The 9,589-nt window shown below is 42.0% G+C and overlaps 1 protein-coding gene across 1 annotated transcript; it reads left to right on the top strand.

Moving 5' to 3' along the window:
* The first annotated feature begins 2,697 nt into the window (after window positions 1-2,697).
* ccr7 (chemokine (C-C motif) receptor 7) lies at window positions 2,698-5,482 on the top strand. Its single transcript, XM_034093429.1, has 3 exons — window positions 2,698-2,805; window positions 3,726-3,775; window positions 4,027-5,482. The coding sequence occupies exons 1-3, from the start codon at window positions 2,799-2,801 to the stop codon at window positions 5,137-5,139; spliced, it is 1,170 nt and encodes a 389-aa protein (XP_033949320.1). The 5' UTR covers window positions 2,698-2,798; the 3' UTR covers window positions 5,140-5,482.
* The last annotated feature ends 4,107 nt before the right edge of the window (window positions 5,483-9,589 follow it).

The following is a 9,589-nucleotide window of genomic DNA, read 5'->3' as shown; positions in this document are numbered from 1 at the left end:
TATTTTATGTTAATGAAAAAAACAACATAATTAATGCATTTACACAAACTACTAATAGTAGATGAACTACTTTATTCAAAAGTTTACAGAAACTCTGGATAATAACATGGGAACAATAAACGGGGTGCTCTCTTTTCCTCTCCCTCTCCTGACAGCCCGTCAGTCTCGTGCAGCTCGCTGAACCTGTACTAAGTGACCCGACAGTAAAGAATAAATATATTTATAACTAGTTTAGCTAGTTCCAGAGTAGATAAACTAGCTAAGTGTGTTAGGTCTAACTCTTAGTGTATTTTTGCTCGGCTCAACGGTCCGGTCCGTCACAGCGGCGGAGCTGTGATAATGCAGAGCTGCGTGTTCTCCGTCAGCAGCAGCTGATCTGATCTCTCTCTCGCGTCCGGTTAGACTTCACTCGCGTCTATGTCCAAATCTATCAGATCTAGCTAGTTCTACTGTAGTTAATTATATGACTGCCTGCTTATCAAAGGACACCTAAACAATAAGCGTTGCTTGGCAACGGCTTGTGGCCGCAAAGTAGCGCAGCATTATGCATATGTTTATATGAGGAATGAGGGGTCATGCTCATAAAATGCTCATATATTTTTTTCTCTTCATTCCCCACGCCCCAACATAAATAAATAAATATACCAATTTTGGGAAAAGTAAGGAAGTTTGAGCAGTGTGGGTTTTATATGAACAGAGTTACACATATTTCAAAACGCAGAGTGTAATAAATGCAGTTTGCCTCCCTGTCAGAATGACAAAGACCCTCAGTGAAGCTCAAGCCCATGTTTCACTACATAGTTAGAACAACTTATTAAAAAGATCAGTTCAATGCAACTAATGTCGTCTTAGTGTTATTGCATGATGTTAAAATTGGTTTGCCATGAATTTAGTGATGGATTCTAAACATTTGAAATGTAGCATTTAAGTGCTTCTCAGTTACAAGGTTGTTGTTTTAATAAATCAGACACTGACGGTGCAGCGCCGTACTGTTCCTCTTTATATAGGCATTTTTCCTTAATAAATAGTCTTTGCGCTGATCAGGGGGTACTTGGCTGAATTTTTTTTCAAAGGGGGTACATGAGTGAAACAAGTTTGAGAACCACTGCTGTATAGTCTGTGTATTCACTCTCTGTCCTAAACGGCTTGTTGGAGCCCCTGCCCCCCCTCCCTGTGAGCCCAGTGTGCTCTGATTGGTCGGGACTTTGTGAGGCTCGTTGCTGCGAGGAGCGGACAGGCTTCCAGGTCGGCGATACAGCGGGAACAAGCGAAACTCATCCTGAGCACACACACACTCACAGCCGAAGTAGAAACAATACGTGTGGCTTGATATTGAGAAAGAAAAAGGTTTGTAACGCTGTGAGAACGGGTCTGCGGAGAGCACTGCTCCGTCATCCCAACTCGTCTGTTACCAGCGCTCAGGGAGCTCTATGCAAGTCAATGGGACTCCCTGATAGTTAGCCAAGGGGTCCTGGTGAGTGAGGAGCTCCGCGGATTGGTCCATTTGGAAAAAGAGAAATGTCCAACGAGGCGTTCTGGGGCAGCAGACAGGTCTTTTCTGTGTTAGAGTTTTACTCGCTACAGGGTGCACTTTGAAGGTTTGTGACTGCAGACCGTTTACATGCAGAAAAAGCTACACAACACACAAGGGGACGGGTAAGAACCAGAAAAGCAGGACACGGGACCTTTCAATCGTAGACTTTAAAACTATTTTCTTTGATAACATTACTTGAAGCAGTCAGTGTTGCAGAGGTCTGTAACAACCACCTACAAAGTGTGCTTGCATATAGCTATTTGTCCCCTGCACATATAGGTACGGGAAGTGGGTAAAATGAGAGGGAATGGTTCCGATTTCCTGTTTTTACTACAGAACCAATCTCCTCGTGCTTGAGATGTGATCCAGCACTATTTCCTAAACGTAAACCATCCATGAGATTGAAGCTTTTCTTTATGTGTTATCTTTGGCTTTTCCTCATATAAGATGGTGTTAAGATCAGATTTGACAGTGCTGTAGTTTCAATGTAAAAGATGCAACTTGCCCCCCTCTGTATCGTGCGGTTCGCCCTGCCTCAAGTGAAAACAAGAAACCACAACCGCAGACACAGATGTGCAGAAGCATGTACGCATCGTGTGAGTAAAAGGGCAAAAGGGCCTCATCTTCAATTTATTTGTGTGGCAATGGGTTTTAGACCTTAATTTGTGTGTGATTTATAAGTTATTTTAAAAATATTCCAATTAAAATGTGAATGTAGCTGTAAATATAATATGCAGCTGATGGTTAATGGTTGCTGAGCACTTCCTGATAATGATCTTTGCAGTGTGTGTTCTTTTTCTAAAGAAAGTGATTTACATGAACCGTCTACATGTCATGCTTTTCACCTCAGCTGCCCCTTCTCATGTAGTTCCTTTAATACAAAATGTATTTTGCTAACGTTGCATTTTTACATACACACAATTGATTTTTGCAAATTACACACAAAAATGATTTAACGAAAATATTGTAGTAAGTATACATTAATATAATTGAGTATATTTGTAGATGTCACAGTTGTATCATAGTTATTGATGTTATTGCCATTTGAACTGATCTAATCTACATATTTGAATCAACAATACACTGTAGTGCGTGCCCATAATCATGTGAGAATAACTTTTCTCACATGATACGGAGGAGAAAAAAGACGTCAGTGAGGAAGTTCTGTCTTTCATTTCAACGAAGAGAAACCACCATAAAAGAGAGAGACATTCAGCCCTCTGTGTTCAGCGGCTCTGCCTCCAGCGCTCGGCTCTCAGTCAACATGAGGTGTGAGTACCTTATCAAAGTTTAACTTGCATAGTTCAAAAGTTGTTGAATGAGTTGTGGTTAGTGCATTGTGAAGGCTATCTGTAAGTTAAAACAGGGAACACGTTATTGTCAAAAGCTAATCTCGTATAAAATGAATGATTGTTAGTTATAGTCTTACAAAACATATGTTCAATCAACAAAATGTGCCATGGCAATGTGTTAAATGATGGGAAGTGGTGTCAATGCTATAATCGTTTAAGCGTGTCATAGTTCTCTTTTAAAAGCAGACTAATAGAAAGCCGCACAAGGTGGTGTGCAGCAACACAGACATGTCGCACGAGGTGAACTTCAAGAATGTTTTATTCGTGAGAACTGTTCGCACGTAGTAATTTCAGACAAGACTATTTTTGAAGAAGCCTCAACCTGGCAACCAATGTCACTCCGAAACTCATGCTTATTATTATCAAATCAAATAAACAGGTACTTGCAAAGATAGATTGAAAATTGTGAATGATTGAAAATGTTGTCTTATTTTCCATTAGTTACTGTTAGTGACATTTATGTGGAACTTTATCTTTTATAAAAATACTGAACTACGTTTTTTCAATGAGCTTCTGCAACATTACCACTGGTTGCAGAGGAACCCTATTATCTCCAGCACTATGCAAAGCAATGTCACCAGTGATCTGAAACACAGCCAAACCTAACACATTTGAGCCGTACGGTGGCATTTAAAGGGGCACACGATGAGGGGTTCTGCTCAGCCACTATCAAAAGATTGTATAACGTATTAGAACGTATAACAATGTTGAGGAGCTTTTTTCAGTCTAAGAAAATAATAACGTCTTCACATTAATATCTATTACACATAATGATAATACTATTATCCATCATACTATTATAGTGTTTGGCTTCTAAAAATGTACATCTTGTTTTTCAGATCTTCCAAACCTTCTGCCAGCTGTGCTGATATGGTTCATGCATTTTAAGGTAAGATCAAAAGTGTCATAGTGTCAAAGTGTCACCTGATATTACAGTTGTTAACATGAACAAAACAAATATGTATATGTTTGTGGCAATTGATACGTACTTATAGGGGAGAGCAGCAGGTAACTAACCACAGCCTTCCCCTCACAAGCACCATTTCCTTTTAGGAAGTGGTTGAGAAGGTGTACCGAAAACGTTTTATTTCCTGATATATCCTGCTTTTATCTGATCAGTTCATTTGTCTTCGATTACAGTGTTGCCTGTTTCAACATGAAGAGAACACAACCAGCTATCCAGAAAAGACCAGCTCTCCGAACTATGACTATGACAACTTCACTATGGACTTTAGAAACTTCAGTATGGATTATAGTGAATATTATGATAACTACTGTGTGAAAGAATCCAACCACCAGTTCCGCCGCTGGTTCATGCCCACCTTCTACTCCATCATCTTCTTCCTGGGGCTGACAGGGAACCTCCTGGTCATCCTCACCTTCTTCTACTTCAAGCGTCTCAAGACCATGACGGATGTGTTCCTGCTCAACCTGTCCTTTGCGGACCTCCTCCTTGCCCTGTCACTCCCTTTTTGGGCAGCCAACTCCATGGCAGAATGGGTTCTGGGCCTGCTGGTGTGCAAAGCCATGCACACCATTTATAAGGTGAGCTTCTACAGCAGCATGTTCATTCTCTCTTTCATTAGCGTGGAGCGCTACTTCGTCATCGCCAAGGCCATCTCCGCTCACCGCTACCGCTCCAAGGCTGTGTTTCTCAGCAAGGTGTCATCAGCTGCCATCTGGGTGATGGCACTGATCTTCTCAATACCAGAAATGAGGTACGCCACCGTCAATAACAAAACCTGCACCCCTTACTCCAGCAACTCTGACAAGCTGCGCATCAGCATCCAGTCGACCCAGATCGTTTTGGCCTTTGCTCTCCCGCTCCTGATAATGAGCATCTGTTACAGCCGCATTATCCAGACCCTTTCAAAGGCTCGGAGCTTTGAACGCAATAGGGCCATCAAGGTGATTCTCGCCGTGGTGGCCGTCTTCCTGGTCTGCCAAGTACCTTATAACCTGGTTTTATTTTTGAACACAGTGGTCACAGCACAAGGAAGTTCACAAGTTGACTGCGACTTTGAGAACAATCTCCTCTACGCAACCGATGTGACCCAGTGCGTGGCCTTCCTGAGGTGCTGCCTGAACCCCTTCGTCTACGCCTTCATCGGTGTGAAGTTTCGTCACGACCTCCTGAAGCTAATGAAGGAATTGGGTTGCATGAGCCAGTCGATGTTCGTCAGGTGTAAGTACGGCAGGAGGAGGAGTTCAGGGGCCACGGAGACTGAGACCACCACCACGTTCTCTCCTTGAAGCTCTTTCAGCATGGACATCTGCCTGGTCACGCCTGCACAGCTCACATTGGACAATTAGTCTAAAAATACATACGTTATTTGACATGTAAATAGCCAAGTTTATCATAGAATTACATGGATGTGGGGTTTGGTTGTTGTTGTTTTTGTTGTCAAGGCTTTATTGTTTGTTGGGCTACAGTGCACAGTATTTTGATGAAATCCATTGTGTGAATGTAAAATCATGTTTTTCCTAACTTTTGACTGGACAGTGGAAGTGCACCAAATCATGTCCATGAAACCTCTGTTCTGTATCGTGTTGTTTAATATGTGTTATGAACACAATAAAGCTGATGACCCTCGTGGGGGAATGGTACATTTGACATCATCTCATCTCGAACGCGGGCTGAAGTGCATCAAATATAAACACAATTCTATTCCGGGAGACTGGGATATCTGCAAATATAGAATTGTTGTACGAAGAATATAAATATATCGTTTTGTGATGAAACAAAAGAAACACTGATTTACACTAATAACGGTTACGATGTGGCGGTTTTGGAATAAAGGGATGTATATTATTTAAAGAGCAATTTAAAAAAGAAACACATGTATGTTTGCTTCAAAATGATAACAATGGGAAAAGGCAGCTTGATAATCCTCAATGATTGGATTAAGAACGCCTCTCTCCATAGGCTCAGTGTTTCTCACACCAGGGGCCTGTACTACGAAGCTGGTTCAACCTAACCTGGATATGTTTGAGTTAGCCGGTTGGCCTAATCCAAAACATACGCGCTCTCGCTAAACTGTACTACGACACGGGTTATCAAGTGGATCGCTCAAGCCAGCCGTGTCCTATCTAGTTAGGTGCGCGTTCACATGAAAGGGGTGGTATCTGGAGCATTCGACCAATCACAAACATGGAGAAGCGTACTGACAGCGCAGCGTCATACTTCCTGAATGAAAAGTCAACTATAATATTAGACATATGAAGAAGTTAAATTAAATATCCATGACTTAAACACTTGATCCAGGATCAAAGCCACAGAGCTGCACCTGCAAGGTGAATACAGCTGGAACAGAACACGTGTTTGAATGCGTACATTAACAGGTTTATGATATCACTGCCCGTCTAACACACCATCTGACTTTAATTACATTTGACTCGAGTGTTTCGTCAACTTAATGTGTTGCTTAAAATAATACTTCTGCATACAGTATGTGACACTGTGAGTGCTGCACGGCCAGATACGGCTCAGCTGACTCAGATAAGGAGATATATGATACATTATGAAGTGATATGCCGCGGACTGTACTTAATGTACTCTGATCCGGTTACTTATGTTGTGGCCGATATTTAAGTAAGCTTTCTTAACGCTAATGTTATAATAGTCAGATTGCTCTGAAGATGGAGGTGATATTCTATTAATGTTCACGTTCACACAGTCTGTGATTTCTGCCGGCCGTCTTTCCTGCAACGGCAGCTTTTCTGTATTTCCTTTCTCGTGTAATATGACTTGATCGCTTTAAACTCCGCACACTGAGCTCTGATTGGTCAGCAGGCGGTGCTTTCACTGAGTTGAGCTCTTAGCCTGCAACCTAACCAGGGGGGTATACTGCGAAGCAGGATTTTCGCTTAGCCGGCTAAATTCAGGGAAAACTCCGGCTTTCCGGTCATCCGAAGCTGGTTCTCTTTTTAGCAGGCTAGATCTCCATGGTAATATATGCTAAGCAGCTAACCTGGGGCCTATGCTACGAAGCTGGTTCAACCTAACCTGGATATGTTTGAGTTAGCCGGTTGGCTTAATCCAAAACATACGCGCTCTCGCTAAACTGTACTACGACGCTGGTTATCAAGTGGATCGCTCAAGCCAGCCGTGTCCTATCTAGTTAGGTGCGCGTTCACATGAAAGAGGTGGTATTTGGAGCATTCGACCAATCACAAACATGGAGAAGCGTACTGACAGCGCAGCGTCATACTTCCTGAATGAAAAGTGAACTTTAATACTAGTCAAAAATGAAGAAGTTAAACTTTAAACATCCATGACTTAAACACTTGATCCAGGATCAAAGCCACAGAGCTGCACCTGCAAGGTGAATACAGCTGGTAAAAGTGTTTGAATGCGTACATTAACAGGTTTATGATATCACTGCCCCGTCTAACACACGATCTGACTTTAATTACATTTGTCTCGAGTGTTTCGTCAACTTATGTGTTGCTTAAAATAATACTTCTGCATACAGTATGTGACACTGTGAGTGTTGCACGGCCAGATACGGCTCAGCTGACTCAGATAAGGAGATATGTGATCCATTATGAAGTGAAATGCCGCGGACTGTACTTAATGTACTCTGATCCGGTTACTTATGTTGTGGCCGATATTTAAGTAAGCTTTCTTAACGCTAATGTTATAATAGTCAGATTGCTCTGAAGATGGAGGTGATATTCTATTAATGTTCACGTTCACACAGTCGGTGATTTCTGCCGGCCGTCTTTCCTGCGACGGCAGCTTTTCTGTATTTCCTTTCTCCTGTAATATGACTTGATCGCTTTAAACTCCGCACACTGAGCTCTGATTGGTCAGCAGGCGGTGCGTTCACTGAGTTGAGCTCTTAGCCTGCAACCTAACCTGGTCCCGACCAGGTTAGCTGCTTAGCATATATTACCATGGAGATCTAGCCTGCTAAAAAGAGAACCAGCTTCGGATGACCGGAAAGCCGGAGTTTTCCCTGAATTTAGCCGGCTAAGCGAAAATCCTGCTTCGCAGTATACCCCCCTGGTCGGGACCAGGTTAGGTTGCAGGCTAAGAGCTCAATTCAACCAGTATTGTATGGGACCTGCACAACAGATGAGAAGATACACTAAAACGTGCACGGTTGTGATTGACAAAATCTGTCCACATGCATTGAAACACTAGGCAAAGTACTCAAAAGCACCTCTGTGTGTCTTCAGGACCACATTGCCATGACGACACACACATGCAGACTCAATAGGTGAAAACAACACCAGCGTTGCTTTAGCAGCTGGTAATAATGGCTCTGAATTTTCTAAGAGTGACACTGCTAGTCAGTCTACAGAATCACAGGAGGAAGGCTTTGTCACAATGAGAGGGTTGAGGCGTCTGTCACACAATACAGAGCCTCCAGAGTGTTGTCCGTGCTCAGCCTTTATACTCCTCCCCAGCCGGGTGCTCGGTTGTGCAACTCGGAGATGGTAAAGACATTGCCCACTGTGTTAGGTCATCTGCAGGAGGCCCAGCAGCATGACATAACCCAGTTGGTGGATCGATTCCCGAGCCTTTTCCATGATGTCCCGACACAAACTAATGTGATAACGCATGACATCGATGTAAAGGGCGCGAGGCCGATTAAACAGCATCCGTAACAGTGACAGTTTAAAAAGTATGCAGTTACCTAATTCATTATCTCTGATGCGCTAACCTATTATTCAATGTGCTTCAAAAGGACATGAATATCGCCTTCATCAGTGACCGGTCCACCCAGGATCTGACCATACGATGGCAACCATCGTGGTGCAGGGAAACAAATGAATGAGCATTCTGCGTTAAATGTGTTCTTACTGTTTGAAATAATGACTGTCGGCAGTGCAAACATCTTTGTTACATCTTTTGTAACTTTGATGTGTGTGATCTGCAGACTGGTGGCCATTGAGAGTTTGTTTCTGTAGCTTTACGCTGGTTTTAAATATGCAAAGGCCTCTAACTTCGATGTGATGGCAGCACGTATTTGCTGTGTCCCCATTTCCCATGGTAATATGGTTAATGCGTTTATTTATTATTTGTGGGGCAATCTAAATTTGTGTTATTTATCTTTTTTTTCAATTGAAATGAAGCTCAGCGCAAGTTCTTTCAGGAAGACTGGGTGTATACACATTCACTCCACAGCTGCATATAATCAGCTCATCACAGGCGTTCTCTTTAACCTATTACATTTCACCTCATTCTCCAGCAGCCAATCACCTTGCTGCAGCCAAACTATAAAATGGTTCTCCTCTCTCCTGCAGTCAGCTGTGATTTCAGGTGGTCATGCACCTTATCATATGGCATGTGTCAATAAATGTTCAAACAGAATGAATTCTCTCCTGATTGAAACATCATGTGTTGAAATAAACAACAGCAGTTCAATTGCCTCATATTTTTGTTGTGGAATCAATTAATTTCTTTCTTTAAAGGCAAAAACATGAAAAAACTAAGAAAAAAGACTATTGAATACAATATATTTGGAGCAACTTAATTTATAAACTTAAAAACGTGTGTTCACAATGATGGTAATTAAGTACATACAACTTACAATTACATTTAAATCATGCCGTAAAACAAGTTGGAACAACTTAATTTTTGGAGTAATCAACTGAACAACTTGTATCCCGAATGAGGGTAATTAAGTACATACAACTTAAAATTCCTTTTAAATCATGTGGTAAAACTCGTCGGAACAACTTAATCTTTTGA

The sequence above is a fragment of the Pseudochaenichthys georgianus genome, chromosome 1 (assembly GCF_902827115.2).
Source record: "Pseudochaenichthys georgianus chromosome 1, fPseGeo1.2, whole genome shotgun sequence".
Lineage (NCBI taxonomy): Eukaryota > Metazoa > Chordata > Actinopteri > Perciformes > Channichthyidae > Pseudochaenichthys > Pseudochaenichthys georgianus.
This window is presented reverse-complemented; position numbering and strand designations above follow the sequence as displayed.

Bases quoted from the DNA above. Each gene is read 5' to 3' on its own strand.
- ccr7 (XM_034093429.1), top strand. The intron at 3,776-4,026 runs GTAAGATCAAAA...CTTCGATTACAG, and splicing joins TATGGTTCATGCATTTTAAG to TGTTGCCTGTTTCAACATGA.